This window comes from Scardinius erythrophthalmus (assembly GCF_964197995.2).
Source record: "Scardinius erythrophthalmus genome assembly, chromosome: 17".
Lineage (NCBI taxonomy): Eukaryota > Metazoa > Chordata > Actinopteri > Cypriniformes > Leuciscidae > Scardinius > Scardinius erythrophthalmus.
In genome coordinates this window covers 37846986-37866288 of record NC_138237.1, presented here as the reverse complement: position 1 = coordinate 37866288, position 19303 = coordinate 37846986, and the positions used below count along the sequence as shown (strand labels likewise).

Sequence of the window (19303 nt, the reverse complement as noted above, 5' to 3'; positions counted from 1 at the left end):
GGAGCCAAAGGGACGAGGGATCAAGGTGGAGCCAAAGGGTCAGAGGGCCGAGGTGGAGGCAAAGGGACGAGGATTTTGGTGGAGCCAGAGGGACAAGGGACCAAGGTGGAGCCAAAGGGTCAGAGGGCCGAGGTGGAGGCAAAGGGACGAGGATTAAGGTGGAGCCAGAGGGACAAGGGACCAAGGTGGAGCTAAAGGGTCAGAGGGCCGAGGTGGAGCTAATGGGTCAGCTGGCCGAGTGGAGCCCAGGGGATCAACACACCAGGGCAGAACTGGAGACTGGGAAGCCCAAAGCGGATCAGAGTAGCTGGACGGGTCGTGGGGGCTGAAGGGGTGCAATGGAGGTGGGGCAGAAGAACAGAATGGTGTTGTCAGGGGCAGGACCACTGGTGATGGAGACTTGAGGCTGGGCAGGACCAGCAACAACAAAGGAGATGTGAAGAGGGGCGGGATCAACTGAGATTGGAGGCTTTGAGGAATTAAATCATCCAGCTCGTCATACCAATCCTTGGGTTCCTCGCACAGCACACCTTTAGTGGTGGGATTATGGGCAGAGCTCCATTCCATACCTTTGAACTCCACTAAAACTCCCGCTGGGACGGACATCAGTACTGGCTCTTGCACCTTGACAGACTCTGTGTTTCGGCATGGGCTCTGGGACAAAGATGGCCTCTGGCATTAGCACTGGCTCAGGCTTCATGGTGGTGGGCTTTGGCATATCGTCTGCACGTGCCGGTATCAAATTTTCATGCTGCGATTAATTGATTGAGCTTTTATCACGGTATACGGTATTATCACGGTATTTGAATTGCACAAAAGAAATGGATGGATTGGGGGGGGGGGGTGTAAAAAAAACAACAACTTGCATCACAATAGGTTTAATTGTGATTGTCAAAACATTTGGTAACTAACCAGAATTGTATTAAGTTTAGTTACAACATGTTACAAGGTTTACATGGTACAATGACTGGTAGGCTACTGTTTGTATTTTTGCTTAACACAATTTTCACGATTTCAATTCAATTCTTGGGATTTGATTTCAATCTTGATTCAATATTGAATCATTTGGATAAATATTAGGTAGGCTACAGTAGATAGCCTACATGTTAATTTTTCTGAAGAAAAAATACATCTCACATAATGCTGTAAACATACAGAGAGCCCTATCAGCTGGTATTATTAAAGGTTATAAATATAATGCGGTTTTCATTATAATAACAATTATGTAATGACAAGTAAAAATATAATAAATATGTAATATAGTGCAGATATTTAGCAAAATACTCTCTATATTTTTTCTAACCAACTAACATGCTGGTCATTAAATGGCTTTCCTGAGGTAAATATAACTCTTTCCGTGGCTGAAAAACACTGATTGATCGATAGTATGTATGAGGCATATATACTTTTCGGTAAGTTGTACTGTTTCTTTAAATAAAAAGTAACAGATGATCGGTTTACGTGAACTGAGGGCATCTGTCACGTCACATTTACAAGCGCTAAAATGGTATTTATTGTCTGAATTTCGTAATAAAATGGACAGAACCTGAGAGCTGACCATTTTTTTCATATCAAAAGTAACCTGCTCTGTCTAGTCTGTCGGTGTCAGTGTACTCTTTGCTCCGCGATTTTTCTCTGCATGAGAAAATGGATGTGTGGCGCGAGAGCGTGTGAAAAGTGTAAACTGAGTCTCACACTGAATGCGTAGAGTTGACAGCCCTGCTTTTAGAAGGGGGATAAATCGACGGCAGCGTTCCTCCTTACGCCGTGCTTCTTCTCCATGTGAGGATTGTTTACATTAGACTAGAGTGCGCACTGCGCCGCATGCACACAGCGCTTCATGTGGGGATTGTTTACATCAGAGTGCGCACGTGTTTCGCGCAGCATATACGCAGTGTTTGTTTAAGCGGTTGATGGAAAATAAGCTATTGCACGTTCTAAAAATCTCAATTCGGATCTATTATTTTTCACGGTATTTTGAAGTGCCCGCGATAACAATATCATGCATATTCATTACCGCAATTTATCGCATTACCGAATACCGGCACACGTCTAGTCTCCAGTGGGTGTGGCTGAGGACTGTCTGGGCTCTGGGTCAAATGTAGGCATGGGGCCCGAGGTGAGCATGGGCCTTATGAGCAGAAGGGATAGAGGATGTATTGCTCCAGGGTTCAGAGAATACAGGGGTTCATCCAAACCAGCATGAAAACAGTCCATTAACAGCACTTCTTTAAACTCAACATTGGAACAAAGTCCATAGAATTCCATACATATTCCTCCTTTTGGGGATAGGGACAACAGCTGGTTGTCTGGAAGAAATGCTGCAAGATTTTTTTTTAAAGGACTTGCGTTTTGTCACAAGTTGGTTCAACAATGAAGCAAGTAAAGGATCCATTAGCAGCAGTCTAGCTGTATTCCATCCATCCATCCATCCATCTTCTTCCGCTTATCCGGGGCCGGTTCGCGGGGGCAGCAGTCTAAGCAAAGATGCCCAAACTTCCCTCTCCCTAGACACCGAGGCGTTCCCTGGCCAGCCGGGAGACATACTGTAGTCCCTCCAGCGTGTCCTAGGTCTTCCCCGGGGTCTCCTCCCGGTGGGACGTGCCCGGAACATGAACATTAATTGTTTTAATTACACAATCTTTTGAATAAGACCCCCCCCCCCCATTTTTCTTATTATGCATGAACACAATTAGCAAGCCTTAACAAATTGACAGATTTTTGAGTCATAACACATCAGTTGTTCTCAAGATATGACGATATCTATCTAGATAAAATCATCAAACTATTTGCTATCAGATAAAACATACAACAGAAGTCAGAGCTGAATTATTCAACTCATAACACTTTTGATCTGTTTCCTACAAGAATTTAGATAAGACATTTCACTCTGAGTTTAAACAGACATTTACATGTGTCAATATTTGATAATAATGATTTCAAACGAATAGGATGTGCACAACCTCTTCACAGGAACTATCAATCTATCTATAGTTACATTTATTTATATAGCACTTTTCACAGTGCACATTGTTGCTTTACAGAAAAGGATGATATTTGAAATCATGTCTATCTCCTAATCTAAACAGTACTACTGTGTGTTTAGGTGTAGGATTCACAACCAGAAGAGTAAGCAGTTGTACCGAAGACGGCCTGAAGTCATTTGACACCCGAAACTGATCACACGTACAGTATCATAGAGAATCAACAACACTGACAGTCGCTGAGAGCCTTATCAGACTTCAGTTCTACCTTTCCCACAATGGCTTTATTGAACGCCTGGAACAACTCTTCGGACGTCAACAACAGCTCTTTCGAATTAGAGGACACACAACCCACGGGGAAGAACTGGGCAGTTCTGTTCATCCTGGCCATTATATTTTTCACTGTTGTGGGGAATATACTGGTGATCATGGCGGTGTCCATCGAAAGCAAGCTTCACAATGCCACCAACTACTTCTTGTGCTCGCTGGCCGTAGCGGACTTGCTGGTGGGATTCCTGGTCATGCCAGCCTCACTTATTAGTATTCTTTACAGTAAGTGCCATGCTTTTTTCTTTCTTTTTTAAACTCAAAGGCACATGAATAGTCTGAAAATGTTTTTAATGCAAACGAGTCTCACAAAAGCTCTCTAAAAATACATGTTTTTGTTTGTTTTTTACTGTCATATTTTTTTTTTAAATAATTTTCCTTGAATGGGATTCATTGTTTTTTATGCCAAATATGTAAGGGATAATGTAGAGCGAGGCGGTTGTTATAGCGAATACACCCCCGACAGGCTGATCAGGACGACACGAAGCGGAGCTTGAAGGGGTTGTGTACCCACCAAATAAATAAATAACTTGACACAAAATATTGATTTAAAAAGGAGTTTATTGATTTAAAAACGATTGTATTGCTTCCGCTAAAGAAACTAGTCCGTTCCGTCTCTACGGTTAGAATCCTGCGTCCATAGCAACGCTCTGTTTTTCATGGCAACGGTGTGTTATACTTCGCAGCGTCTGTTATCAAGAAATAACACACCACATTCTACATTAGAATTCCACCAAGCCATGTAATAAATATTTTTAACACTTTACAATAAGGTCCTGTTCATTAACGTTAGTTAATGCATTAACTGACATTAACAATGAGCAATACATTTGTTACAGTATTTATTAATTTTTAACGTCAGTTCATAAAAATAAAGCTGTTCACTGTGAGTTCAGGTCAATTAAATAATACAACTTTTGATTTTATTAATGTATTAATAAATGTTAGATTGAATTATTAACGAAGATATCAAAGTATTTTTCATTATTATTTCATGTATGCATCAAATGTTGACAAATGAAACGGTATTGTAAAGTTTTAACAATAATTTCTTTACTTTTCTTTTCTTTTCTTTTTTTGGGGGGGATATAGCCTAGACATGTTTTAGATTCACCTGAATTTTACAGTTTGAAGTAATTGTAATATCAGTTTATTATAGACAATATCTATTGTTTGTGGAACAACTTAAGTAATGCTTAGTCATAGCATATTTAGGCAAGACAAAACCATTGTTTTTTCAGATATTCACTTTTAGTTCCCTTTCGAGTTCCTGAGAGTTCCTGAGACACAGCGAACAAAGGTTACAGTCGTAACCCGAGACGATTTTGAGCTATTTTGCCTCCATAACGTTCTTTTGCACTACTGAAAAGGGAAACAATCAAAATACACATTTATGAGTGATAAGAGTAATTTATAGCGTGATAAGAAGATAAATATTCTCTGTAAAACCTTTAACCTTCGACTGGAACATGTCAACAAAATCTGACCTGGCTTTATCCAATCTTCAGATTTCTGCTCCAGAAAAGTATGCAAATGAGTTCATTTCAGAAAACTTGCAATGCAAAACAAGTGTCTTAACATACTGTGATTAATCATGTATGGTGATACCTATTAGTTAACATTTTTACTTTATTTACATATAACCCTCTTCGAACGGCGATCAAAAATCACTTTTTTTTTTATTGAAAGGAATGTACTATATTTTAGTTTGATAATGTTTTGTTATGTAATATTTTGTATTTTTAGGGGATTTTATACTACATTATATTTACGCAGTGGTTATAATCCAGTTATTCACGATAATTTTCCAACTTAAAGGTGCATTGCGCAAGTCTCTGAGTTTTTGCAGAACTATGCCCCCTCTGGCGACAAGCGAAACTGCAACACTGCAACTGAACGCGCATGACGTCACGCCCAGTCTCAAATTCCGACCCGAATCCCTCTTATTTATTTTACTGTACAGGATTATAGAGGCAATCGCAGTGATCAGAGAAGGGCTCATTCAGCCCATCAGGCAATTGTTTAAGCATGTATGGGTTAGAAAAACGGGTATTTTTAACATGAAATGTTGCGCAATGCACCTTTAAACTGTCGTAAATCTTGAATGCTTTAAAGGACAGGCTTAAGTTTGATCTCTTTTCAGAGATGACACTTGGCAAATTATTGCTGAATTGAAAAAGTGAACTTAAAAAAAGTTACAGAATTTTACATTTATTGTTATGAAAAGTGCACAAAAATACTATTTCAAATTTTTATATGAAATCTTTCTTCAAAGCCATAAATCTAACTTTGAGGATGATATCTCCAAAAATGATCTTTCAGTGTTTCAGTGTTCGGCTGCAGTACCGAATGCTTCCACTAGAGGAAATTCGTTTCATTCATTTTTGACCACGAGGAGCACAAGTGTGACTATTTTTTACAACACCATTTAACCTTTTCGAATCATGTCCATGATTTATTTTTTGTGTTCACACAGCAAGTGCCAAAACCTTTACCAATTTTCGTACCATTCTGATGAATTAAAAAAAAAGTAACATTTTTCTATCAAAAATGACTGAAGAGCACCAGAAAAAAAGTGCACGCTGAAACATGTTTCTGAAACGTCGTCCTCCTGCTGTCCGTTTGCAGATCACACCTGGCCTCTCCCTGACCTGCTGTGTCCCCTGTGGATCTTCCTCGATGTGCTGTTCTCCACAGCCTCCATCATGCACCTGTGTGCCATCTCTCTGGACCGCTACATCGGCATCCGTGACCCGTTGAAATACGGCCGCAGCAACTTGCTGCGCAAGACCATGCTCAAGATAATCACTGTGTGGACCATTTCTATAGGTGAGAATGAAGCATCCAGTGTCACAGTTTCAAAAGATTGTGGTTAATGATGGGTTATACTGCACAGAAACACATTTCAGCACACAAGCACTCATCAGGGTTAAAAGAAAAAAAAGAAAAAGGCCACCCACTGCCACTTACACCAACGACGGCAATAAACACAGTTATAGCTTAATATGTGGGAGAGCATTGCTATAGAGAGTGACAATACTGTATTGCAGTTTGTAGCACTTCAAAGTCAATACCAAATCAAAACTAGATAGCACATTATTTGTAATTGAAAAGGTTTAATGACAAAATATGGTTACACTTAAAATAGCCACAAAATAGATGTATGAGATGATGATAACTTATACCATTAATCTTACTCAGCATGTAAAATGTTGCCTGAGAGAGAGAGAGAGAGAGAGAGAGAGTGTGTGTGTAGAGAGTAAGAGGAAAGAGGAGGTAAAGAGAGAGATTAGAGAGTAAGAGGAAAGAGGAAAGAGGAGGTAGAGAGAGAGAGAGAGAGTGTGTGTGTAGAGATTAAGGCCCCGTCCACACTACTGCGTTTTCATTTAAAAACGGAGACTTTTTGCTACGTTTGCACCTCCCGTCCAGACTAAAACGGCAAAAACGGAGAAGTTTAGAAACGCTGCCGACCCGTTTTTCGTTTTGAATCTCCAGAGGGTGTTTTAGTGTGGACGGGTCAAGTGGACGGAGGACTTTAGAAACGATGACGCAGAGGCTCACGCTCGGCTCTATGATTGGGTGTCATCAGTCATGGCGTATATCTCTGCTAGCAGCTTTGTCCAAGTAAATTCTGCATTTTACAATGCTATAACTGCCTACATGCGCCGGAGGCAAGCTATTATTCGAGCGATCTGTGACAGTTCCCGTGTGCAGCGGCGGTACCGACCGTACATGGAGCGTCGGTTTTGGGTTAACCCGGGAAGAACCATGGCATGGTGGGATAATTTTATCAATGAAGTTGTGTTTACACCGGCACGCGCATGCCCAGTGTTGGTGAATGGTCACGTGATCCGCGTTTTCAGTCGTTTTAATGTGGACGAAGATCAATTCTAATACGCAGCTAAAACGCTGGTGTGGACGGGGATCGTATTCGTTTTAATTCTCCATTTCCAAACTAAAACGCAGTAGTGTGAACGGGGCCTAAGAGGAAAGAGGAGGTAAAGAGAGAGAGAGAGAGAGAGAGAGAGAGAGAGAGAGAGAGAGAGAGAGAGAGAGAGAGAGAGAGAGAGAGAGAGAGAGAGAAATAGGGTGTGTAGAGAGTAAGATGCGGTAAAGAGAGAGAGAGAGAGAGAGAGAGAGAGAGAGAGAGGGAGGAAAGAGGAGATAAGAGAGAGAGAGAGAGAGAGAGAGAGAGAGAGAGGAGGAAAGAGGAGATAAAGAGAGAGAGAGAGAGAGAGAGAGAGAGAGGGAGGAAAGAGGAGATAAAGAGAGAGAGAGAGAGAGAGAGAGAGAGAGAGAGAGAGAGAGAGAGAGAGAGAGAGAAATAGTGTGTGTAGAGAGTAAGAGGAAAGAGGCGGTAAAGAGAGAGAGAGAGAGAGAGAGAGAGAGAGACTTGACTTGAACAACTCTTTATTCACTAAAGATTAGTACAAAACTTTTTTTCTAAATATTGCCAAACAACTTTGGCCTCATCACATATAACATATGTACATTAACCTAAAAAAAACAAACAAAAAACAAACAAACAAACAAAAAAAAAACATGTACATTCACAAAAAATAAAATAAAATAAAAAAAATACAATAAATAAATACATAAATAAAATTACAAATTTAGGAATAAAATTTCCTCTTGGTCAACCACACACAACACTCCTGCCTGTCCCCAAAACTCATTGAAAGCAACCACATTTTTTGTTAATTTAAAAAAAGCAAATTCTGCTTTAATCCTTGCAGATACAAAAGCCTTTAAAATAAGTTCAGGTTCAGTTGTCCCGCTGACTTTCCGCTTATTTTTCCTTGTAATCCATATTGCCAGCTTTGTTTCACCAATTAAAAAATTGATTAAGGAAATTCTTTTTTTATCTGTTGCAACATATTTTGGGCCAAATATAAATATATTTTCATCCATATCTTCCCCAAGTGCTCCAAGCCAACTCTTTAAAATCTGAAACAAACCATTTAGTCTAGAACAATCTAAAAATAGATGCTTCAAAGTTTCTTCATGACCACAAAAGATACATTCCTTCCCCACACTGGGGTCAACACGTGTCAAGTATCTATTAGTTGCAATTGCCGAATGCACAATCCTCCACTGAAGGTCTGCAGTGCGTTTTTCTATAGGTGATTTATATAAAGACCTCCAACATCTCCTAGGAGAAGAGCCCTGGCCAATCACCTCCAACCACTTTGATTCTTTACATTCCTTCAGCTCAGATTGATGAGAGACTTTCACACATGAAACATACAAGGCTTTCTTTGAAACGTCTTCAAACAAATTTAGTTCAGGTATACAGAAAACAAGAAGTGATTCCTTCTCAGGCTTTTCATCTATTATCATTGAAATCTGAAGTTTTGGAAAACTTTCTCTCATTTCATCCTCTAGTTCACCACCACGATTTTCTAGTATACTTTGTCTGTAGATAGAAGGAAGAACTGAAAGAATTTCCTTCATTACTTTATCCATAAATCTCACAGATTTAATGCCCGTCAAACTACACAGTTCTTGGGGACTTTTCCACTCATTTCCATTCTTTAGATCAGACAAACATGTACATTCTGCTCTCACCATTAATGTTTGCAAACTTCTCATTTTCAACACATTTGCTTGTATTAGGGGATTGTTAAAGAGTGGTTCATTTTTTATCCAACCTTCAAGGGTTGGATCTCTCCTCACTTGAAAGACAGAATTCCACACTTCCAAAACTGATTTATAAAACGGAGAAGAATCAGTCCATTCCATATCTTTCAGACTGATTAAAAACAAATTAAAATCATATTTAAACCAATTCATATCACGTAATAAGGAACAAGCTGTATCAGCCCAACAGATTTTTTCAGAGTACAGCAACTTCTGTGCAGTCTGGAGCCTGAAAGCCTTGATTCTGCTTTTTATATCTATTAGGCCTTGTCCACCTTCACTGACTGGTAAATATAAAATAGCAGATTTTACCCAGTGCTGACCGGACCAAAAGAAATCATTTATTTTCTTTTGCAATAAATGAACTACTTCATCAGGTGGATTCAACACATTTAGTTTGTGCCAAAGAGCTGAAGCAGCCAAATTATTTGCCACCAAGACTCTCCCTCTGAAAGATAACTGAGGCAGGATCCATTTCCACCGTGACAAACGGTCACACATCTTATCATACATTCCTTCCCAGTTCTTCTGAATATAGTTGTCAGTACCTAAATAAATACCCAATATTTTCAAACCTTCTTTACCCCATTTCACACCTCCTGGTAAAACTGGTGGCTCTTCTTCAGACCACTTTTTTCCCAGTTTACCTTTGCTAATGAGGCATTTTCGTACTTCCTTAAAACTTCTTCTAAAACAGACACATCTCTTTTACTTTTGATAAACACGGTAACGTCATCAGCATAGGCAGAAAACTTAGGTTTAACTTTTTGTTCTTTAATTAGCAGGCCATCTAAATTTATCCCCAATTGACAAAGCAAAGGTTCGATGGCTAAAGAATATAACATCCCTGACAAAGGGCAACCTTGTCGAATCCCTCTACGTACTGACACTGGTTGACTAAGCCCTCCTCCTACCTTCAACATTGTGGAAACATCAGAATACAACAGTTTGATCCATGAAATAAAAAGATCACCAAAACCAAAAGCTTTAAGGGAACTAAACAAATAAAAGTGACTGACTCGATCAAATGCCTTCTCTTGATCAATTGCAAATATTCCAATATTGTCACCATTCCTTTTTGCAATATCAATGATATCACGAACAAGAAAAATGTTATCCATTATGGTTCTGTTAGGAATACAATAACTTTGATACTCATTTACTATATGTTCTAAATACAATTTCAATCTATTTGAAAGACATTTCGCTAAGATTTTATAGTCAGTACACAAAATTGCCACTGGTCTCCAGTTCTTCAAAAGACCAAGATCACCTTTCTTTGGTAACAAAGACAAAACGGCTCTTTTACAGCTTGTTGGTAACTCTTTTTTCTTATAAGATGATTTAAAAACATCAAACAAATCATCTTTTAATAAGTACCAAAACTGTTTATAAAATTCGGCTGGAAGTCCATCAATTCCCGGTGCGCGTCCATTAGATAGCTGATTAACGGCCTTTGTTACTTCATCAATGTCCATTTCAACCTCCAGTTGATTCCTCTGTGTATCAGTCAACTTTGGTAAATCTTTAAAAAGGTCCTCCATACAGCCAATGTCACATGGACCATCCGAAAAAAGTTCTGTATAGAAATCAATAGCCATTGTCCTCATTTCTTTAGGATTAGTTGTCACAGTTCCATCTGATTTCTTTAGATGTAGCATTGACTTCCGCGCACCTTCCCGTTTCTCAAAACTAAAAAAGAAAGAACTTGGTGCATCCATCTCTCTCAGAGAGAGGAAACGAGCTCTTATTAAAGCTCCCTTAGCCCGCTCATGAAAAAGTGAGGACAAGGCTTTCTTTTTTTCATTCAGTCTTTCAGTTGATTCACCATTTTGGTTAATTAGACTTCTTTCAATTAATTTTATTTCATCTTCCAGTTCCATAACAGTTTTTTTAAAACAATGACTTGCATTAGCTGTATAATTTTGACAAAAAATCCTAATATGCGCTTTTCCCACATCCCACCAATGCACAACATCATCAAAATCAGTCTTTCGCTCTCTCCATTTTGCCCAAAATAAATGAAATTTTTCACAAAAGAAGGCATCCTGCAACAATTTTACATTAAAATGCCAATAATAGCTATGACCTCTTGTCTTTTGTAAATTAAAAACAATCATACATAAATGATGATCTGAAAAACCACTGGGGTAAATACAGGCCTTCAAAATTCTATTACACCAGTCTTTATTAATATAAAAACGATCTAACCTGGCAAAGCTGATGTGGTCACTTGAAGACTTGGACCAAGTATATTGCTTTTCTACCGGATGTTGTAATCTCCAAACATCACATAAATCAAAATTGCTTATTATTTTATTTAAACACGTAGCAGAAAGAGGGCATGGTTCTTCTCCATTTCTGTCTAATTTAAAATCTGATGTACAATTCCAGTCACCACGCAAAACTAGACAAGCATTTTTATCATAACTCCCCATTATACTTTGACAATTCTTAAAAACCTTTATCCTTTCTGCACCATTATTGGGTGCATAGACATTAACAAAGACAAAAGAAAATCCCAACAACTTAGCATGAACAGCCAGAACTCGACCCTTCTCTATCTCATCACTTGATTCAAAAATTACGTCAATTCTCTTCGAGAACAAGATAGCAACACCACCCGTCGTATTAGTGCCATGACTTAGGAAAAGATGGCCTCCCCACCACTTTTTCCATTCTATCTCATTAGCTATGTCACTATGTGTCTCTTGTAAGAAAATTATATCCATATCCTTATTTTCAATATATTCATTCAACACTGCTCTTCTTCTACCATCCCTTCCTCCATTAATATTAATTGTTCCTATCTTAATACTTCCCATCAGAAGAAAAGAAAGATCAAGAAAGAAAAATAGAAGGGTTAGCAAAGAAAAAAACAGAGAAAACACCCCAAGTGATTTAATCATTAAGGAGTTGTTATACCTTTTTCAAGGGCCATTTTTCTTCTCAATTTAGTTACAATTTTTTTCAATCTAAATCGTTCCCTTCTACTCAATTCCTCATAAGTGGCTGTCTGTTGAATTTTCAAAACTGATTGCAAAAAAATTTTTGCATCAGGAAAAAATTCACTTATCTCTATTGTTTTGCCAAAAGTCGCGTCCAGGAAATCACTAACCTCATTTACAGTATACAATTGATCTTCACTAATTTGAGAAAGAATATCCGATGTCTCTGAAAACCTATCATCATCTTCCGTGTCATCTTGCTCCTCTGCATCAGTTAACTGGGACAAACAAATCTGTCCAGTATTTTGTGGGTCATTTTTGACAACCTTTGATAACTTAGAACGAAGACTCTCTTCGTCTTCGTTATCGCCATCATTACCATCTACACATGGATTTTCTCTCTTTTCAGCACGAACCAAACTACCAGTTGAATTTCTGTTTTGATTACTCCTCCCTTCACCTGCATTTTCATCTTTATTTTTTCCATCAACTGTTGTTTTATTTGGATCTTCACTGAACTCTACCATTTCACCAATCTGCACACTAGAAATGACTTCATTATCATTTACATTATTTTCTGGCTGCGTTTTGTTATGTGGACAAGCGATCTTTTTATGTCCAACGTCTCCGCATTCGAAACATTTCAAATTTCCGGTACTCGCGTAAATCATATACGATTTACCCTCATGTTTGATTCGGAAAGAAATATCAAGTGTTTGTTGATCAAGAAACATAAACACCTGACGCCGAAACGACAGCACATGTTTCAATGCTTCATTCCTACACCTCAACGGAATCATTTTCACTTCACTGGCCATTTTTCCAAACCTCAACAATTCTTTTTCAATGTCACTATTCAATATAAAGGGGGGCACATTAGAAATCGTAACTCTAACAGATTGCGATACAAGCGGTGACACAACAGTAAACGCTCCATTTACCCAAACGCCAGATTCAATTAGTTTACTCACCAAGTTTTCATCTTTAAGGAAAATCACCACTGCTTTGTTCATCCTTGACGCTGAAATTATATTCCCGTATCCAATTTGTTCACCCACAGCGACAAGCACGTCTTCTACATTTGAATCCGCGTCGGGTACACACCTGACTCCATGGCGAAGCGAGACCGAGGCTACACCCCCACTCGGGTGAGCCTCCATCTCAGGCCTCCGCCACGAAGTCAAAAAACTTTCGAAAACCGAAGCGTAATAATACTCGATTGCAAGTAAATCAAATTATACACAAAACAAAAGAAAACATAAAGGAAAAATAGATAAATAAAAACAAAATAAATAAAATAACTGGAAAAATAGAAGAAAAAAACCCAAGTCGCTCTTCTCACCCGTTTGTTGCTCCCATAACCCAAACCCCCAGCATGCAGAGAGAGAGAGAGAGAGAGAGAGAGAGAGACCCAAGAAAGGGACCCAGAGAATCAGAGAATCTTCTTTTATACTTTCCTGACCATATGTGACTAAAACCCAAATGTGAGACATTCAAACTGACCAATCAGATCATTACACTTTCCCCACCGCACTAAAGGTGTGACAATTCATCGACCCCCGAAGTTCACACACATCTAGACCAACAGGCCTTGATCGCTATCAGCCCCTCGTGCCTTTAGGACTCCAAAGGGTCCTTTCGGTGAAAGAGGGGCTGGAAAACAGCAAATGTCTTGGTTCATTTCAAATATCTTGGATTATTTTCAGTCCTACAAGTCTATGAGTGATAACCAGATTCAGGAAGGAAAGAGTTGTGATCATGGCAGATATCGAAGCCTTGTTTCCTCAGATTTGCTGAGATATCTTTGGTGGCCTGATGGTGACCTTACTCAAATTCTGCTCTCAGAAGGCGTGCAGAAGACAACAAAGACTTCAGCAAGGCCGTAATTGATGCAGTCTTGCATTGTTTTTATGTGGATGACTGTCTGTTGTCAGTAAATTCAGAGGAAAAAAGGCTGTTTCTCTGTGTCACGACCATGTTGCTATTTGAGCGAAAGGAGGTTTTTCACTGACAAATGGATAAGTAACAATGGAGATGTTCTGGCAAAAAAAATCCAGATGATCTTCGAGCAAAGAATGAGAAGGCTTTGGATTTGACCCGAGATTTACTTCCAGCGGAAAGAGAGCTGAATGAGTCAGATGCCTTCAAGTTTAAGATGGAGTTGCAGCAAAGACCTCTGATCAAAAGAGGGATCCTGGCCTCCATGAGTTCTGTCTATGATCCTTTAGGAATCCCGTGATTTTAAAGATCTTGCAAGATCTGTGCAGGAAGAAACTGCACTCTACCAAGTTTGGTAACACTTTATAATAACTGCGCGCTATTAATCATTAGTTAAGCATTAGTAAACAGTTCATTCATCATTTATAAAGCATTAATAAGCAGTTTATGAATACAGCTATAAATGCTTTATTCTTGATTTATAAGCATATCTATAATGTGTTTAATAATTGTATTTTCATACTTTATTAGTGATCAATTTATCATTTCTAAATGAAGTATAGCATTATTTCATTATTCCAGACTGCTTCCACGGCGCAGGTACTTTTCGTAATTGCATGGACAGAGCAAACATTTCACAAATAATTGGTCCTAACGGCTCAGCACATTCCTTGAGTGATCGACCCCCTGTATTACCAGGCCCAGGAGCCTTCCTGAATTTACACTGTTTAAAAACCGGCCCCCACATCAAGAGGGACACAATCATGCTCTCCGTTTACCCGACATCCTCAATTTCAAAAAGTATCAAATCTCACATACAAACTATTAAAATCCTGTGACAAAACTACATCTGAACTGAATCCATTCCAACTAATTCTATTATTTCTTTTCCTACTATCCTGATCTGTTATTAAATGCACCCCCTCCCAAACAGAACCCACATTTCCCCTTATCATTTGTAACTGGAGATCTTCCTTATAGACTTCCCTCTTAATTTCACACTTAATTTCTCTTTTAGCCTATAATGCTGTACTGTATTGCCCTCTTTAAAAGCCCTATTTCTTTTGATTTCGTAACCCACGAATTTCCTTGATGATTCAGCACCACATAATTCATGGATAACTGGAATAATGATTCAGACATTTCCAGATAATCGAGGCTTTGTTTGTCAAGTGCGACTTTTCCTTTAAAGGGAATTGCTTTTTAACAGTTCCAGTTGCTCTGGAACTTTTGCTCGATTGTTACTTATCCATTTTGTCAGTGAAAAACCTCCATTCGCACTAGGTCGGCTCACATCTGGCATGTGTGGAGTGCATGTGTACCAGATGTGGGCCGGATCTGGGCCGACACTATGGGATATATGCAATAACATAAGCAGTCAGGCAAGCAGACTGACCCGGTTTCCTCGCGCTCCCTGGGGTTATTAACAGGAGCTGACAGGAGGAATGATATTCGTGTCGTATTCAGCATTTCTGACGCATAATTTCTGCACAGCTCCTCTTATGGTTTTGTTATAATATAGTAATAATAGCTAATCCCACCCAATCTCAAGCACTTTCATTTGCTGTTGTCCATCCGTGTGCATTGTTTATGCCGGTCATATGCATTTCACCCTGGATCGCCCAAAGAAACAAAATGCTCTTTATTATACAAAAATATAATAAAATAAATAAAAAGTCTAAATTCTTAGTCACAGTTGCTTAACTGAAACTAGCAGCTGTGGTTGCTAGATAATTCAGTAAAAACGTCAACATACTTAAAGAACAACCTGTTGTTTCCTTCTTCTCTTTCAGTGTTGTCGCTGCCCATTCCAGTGCTGGGTTTGCAGGATAAGCAGAAGGTGTTTGTGAATGGCACCTGCGTGTTGAATGAGCCTCGCTTCGTCCTGGTGGGCTCATCCATGGCCTTCTTCATTCCTCTGGTCATCATGGTGGTCTGCTATATCCTGACTCTCCAGGTTCTCCAGAAACACAGCTTATCTTTCCCGCAGGAAAGCAAGAGCAACTCCACATGTTCTTCCGCCAAGATAACAGACACGAGTCTGCTCAACAGTGAGTCCTCCACTAAGAAGTCCACATTTCCGATCAGCAAACGTGTGTTCAGAGCTCCACGAAACCAAAATAATCAAGGCATGATGCAAAAAATAAAAAACGAGCAACGAGCCTCCAAAGTCCTGGGGATCGTCTTCTTCCTCTTCCTGGTCATGTGGACTCCGTTCTTCATCACGAACGTGCTGATCGCGATCTGTCGGGCCGACTGCAGTGAGGTTCTCTATAAACTCATTAATTTCTTTGTCTGGGTGGGATACGTGTCCTCGGGAGTGAATCCCCTGATCTACACCCTTTTCAACAAGACGTACCGCCAAGCCTTCGCTCGCTACCTACAGTGTAAATATCAGGAAGAGAAGAAGATCCAGTCCAACAGAATATGCTGACACACGCTTACAGCTGATCACTAACAGACTAGTCGGATCCTTAAAGGGATACTTCACCTCTGGAAAGATGAATGTGTATTTAAAATAGGTCATTTATGTAGAAGAAATGTGAAATTATTTTTGAATTTGGAGCTTTCTAGACTAAGAAAAGCCAGAAAATGTATTTTTGGCTCATGTGGATAAAAGACAACAACTCCCAGAATGCACTTGCTTTCCTGCCCTAGGAGGCCACTCCCAAGCCACGCCTACCGTTAAGAGCGCGCAGTTAAACAACAAGGCTAGGCTACTAGTGAGTCTCTGTGACGAGTCTGCCCGGGATTTCGAGATCGCCCAAAATGTCCGGGATTCGGCTTTAGCGTTCTACAGTCGCCATTCATCATGTTTACTGTGGCGAGCAGGACGAGGCTGACGGCCGCGGGAGAACGGCGCGAGGCCGGTGGTGTGATTACTGATGAGCGACGGAGGAGCGGGAATTTTCTTAGCAATGTTAAAACGCACATTAACCGATCACTTGTTTAGCGTTCATGTAAACACTACATTCAGATTCACCAATCGGAATGAATTCAGTTAGATTGAAACAAAAGGTGTGCATGTAAACAATGAATGGCGACTGCAGAAAGCAAAAGCTGAATCCCGGACATTTTGGACGATCTCGACGGCCGGACATGTCCGGGAAAAAGAGGATGGTAACCCCTACTACTCAGTTTTCTTCACAGAGCAATAGCTTGTTAACTTAGCTTCCAAATAAAGACGGCTGACACTGTGTACATTCTGTGAGTGAGATCCCTCCTCCTATGGGCGGGTTGAACACATGCGGGACAGCGCCTCCTACTGGCTGTAGTCTCTCGCCTCTGGCCAAAAAATCCTCCAATGACGCAAAATGACGATTTTTGCGTCATCAGAGGATTTTTTCCAGACAAAAAATACATAAATCTCTCATCTCAGGGGGACATTAGGGAGGGAAGCACGGTCACTCGAAAATACTACAGGGTTTCTACTGATAGAAAGTGTAATGCTAAATGCTGAAGTCTCCCTTTAATGACACTCGCCATCTCAAATCTTCTGTGTACTTTAATATGAGGCTGATTGTTTGTTGTGAGTTTTATAAGATCAGTTTATCTTGTGTAATGGGACATAACAAATGTTTCCAGCAGGAGTAGGGGTTTAAGGCACACCGGGGTAAAACGTGCCTTTGGTTTTATTCTCCTCTAAACCATAGATGCACAAAAACTTTCATAAACAACCGCTTTTCAAGATGCACGTGGAAATTAATCTCATCCTTGACATGATCGCGGGCAGCAGCGCAACGCTGATTCTGAGATAAAATGATCTAATATTTGATGTGTGTGTTTTTTATTTTTATTTTGTACATTTAAGTAGCAAATAAGAATGGCTAAAATTGTTGAATATATTTTAAGACAAATTTTTTTTCAGTCTTGTTCAAGGTTATTAAAGCAACATTTTTCAATAATGGAAGAATATGTAAAAGTATGGTGTTTGGGGCAAAAGACAATAATTAACATGATAAACATATGACTGACTTTTACATTTGTTGACATGACATTGTTATTCAGATGGGAAATATCATATATCAAAACTTGGAGATAATCACCATATTTAAAATGAAACCATCATATTTAGAAATATGATATTAATCATATCATATAATAACATATCATTTGTTGTTATTAAAGTAAATTAGTTTGTGATAGTTATATATTTCATTATTTTTGGATCTCATTCAATGCTTTCAGAATCTTTCCTTTCTTTAAATAATTTTGATTCTGTATTTTTTAAAATGAACATTTTAATGACAGTATATTTATTGAACAAAAACTATTTTATTTAACAAAATTAACAGAAAATAGTACACACTTTGCTAAAGTGATTGTTTTGAACACGTATTAACTTATTAACGTTAACACGTATATAATAATTAACATTATTAAAAACACATTATTTTAGCTAGAGTATTTGCATTTGTGTCTTGCCCCGTGTGTCTGTTAAGTAAAAGACATCGACACCTCATACATTTATAGGATTTTTAAACAAAATAAACCACTTTAATGATTTATTTTCACACAAAATCTGTTGCTCCACAAATGTTCAATACAAACGTTTGTCTTGCGGTGTGCCTTCAGCCCTGTTGTACCCGATCTTATTGTGTAAAGCGCAAGTATAAGCTACTTTCTGTGAATTTTGATTCATTAGCCAATATAGGTATTTACCTAGAAAAATGCAGTAAATGGTAAAATAATTTTCTGTGTTTATGTTGTAATATTATTGTGATATAGTATACACTAAATGCATACTTTCCTAATGTTTAAAGTTGCCATTTCGAGGTTGCGATAGTATTTTCTTCTCTATTGTGATTCATTATATCCGAGTGAGACGCTTCTGGAACAATAACTAATGTGGGCGGGGCTTGATTGTGTCCGTGGGGAATTGATTGGATGGTTGTGGTTTGCTATTGGCTGATCTCATGTGAGTGACAGGTTATAGCCCCGCCCTCGTCATCAGAGAAGAGAAGAGATGCTGCAAGAGAAGTTATTCTGATTCAAGATTACCAGGAACATGAATTTTAAAAAGACAGGCATGAATAAATCACTTATAATAAATACTGCAATATTCCATAGTAAAAAAAATAATTAACTAAATGCACTGAACGTTCTTAAGAACTTCCGCAATGATATGAGCCAGCTGGGAAAACTTCCGGTGAAATGCCACGGTATCTTCAGTGTCCTGAGGCAGCTTTAATAGCATCAAAAGTGTAATACTTAGTTTATAATCAGAATATAGTCACTTAAATAGTCAGGCCTAGCATCAATTTAGTTATTCAAACATAAAACAACATAAAAAAAGAGTGTTCCTTCTCAGCAAAATTGAATTTGTGTGGGGAAAAAAGCATCAACACTATAAATTGAAGATTTATTGTACAATTTAGTCAGATTCAATGAGCTTCAGTGGTCATGAGAGAGCGCTTAGCTTGCTTTCGGGGAATTTATTCGCAGTTTTAAGAAAGAAAAAAAGGT

At 38.9% G+C, this 19303-nt stretch overlaps 1 protein-coding gene across 1 annotated transcript; it reads left to right on the top strand.

Moving 5' to 3' along the window:
* Nucleotides 1-3262: 3262 nt before the first annotated feature.
* Nucleotides 3263-16271, top strand: LOC308706118 (5-hydroxytryptamine receptor 2A; the record flags this gene model as incomplete). The annotated part of the gene is made up of 3 exons (XM_081391498.1): nt 3263-3536; nt 5940-6140; nt 15631-16271. 3 exons carry the CDS (start codon nt 3263-3265, stop codon nt 16269-16271), a joined length of 1116 nt encoding a protein of 371 aa, XP_081247624.1.
* Between the last annotated feature and the right edge of the window lie 3032 nt (nt 16272-19303).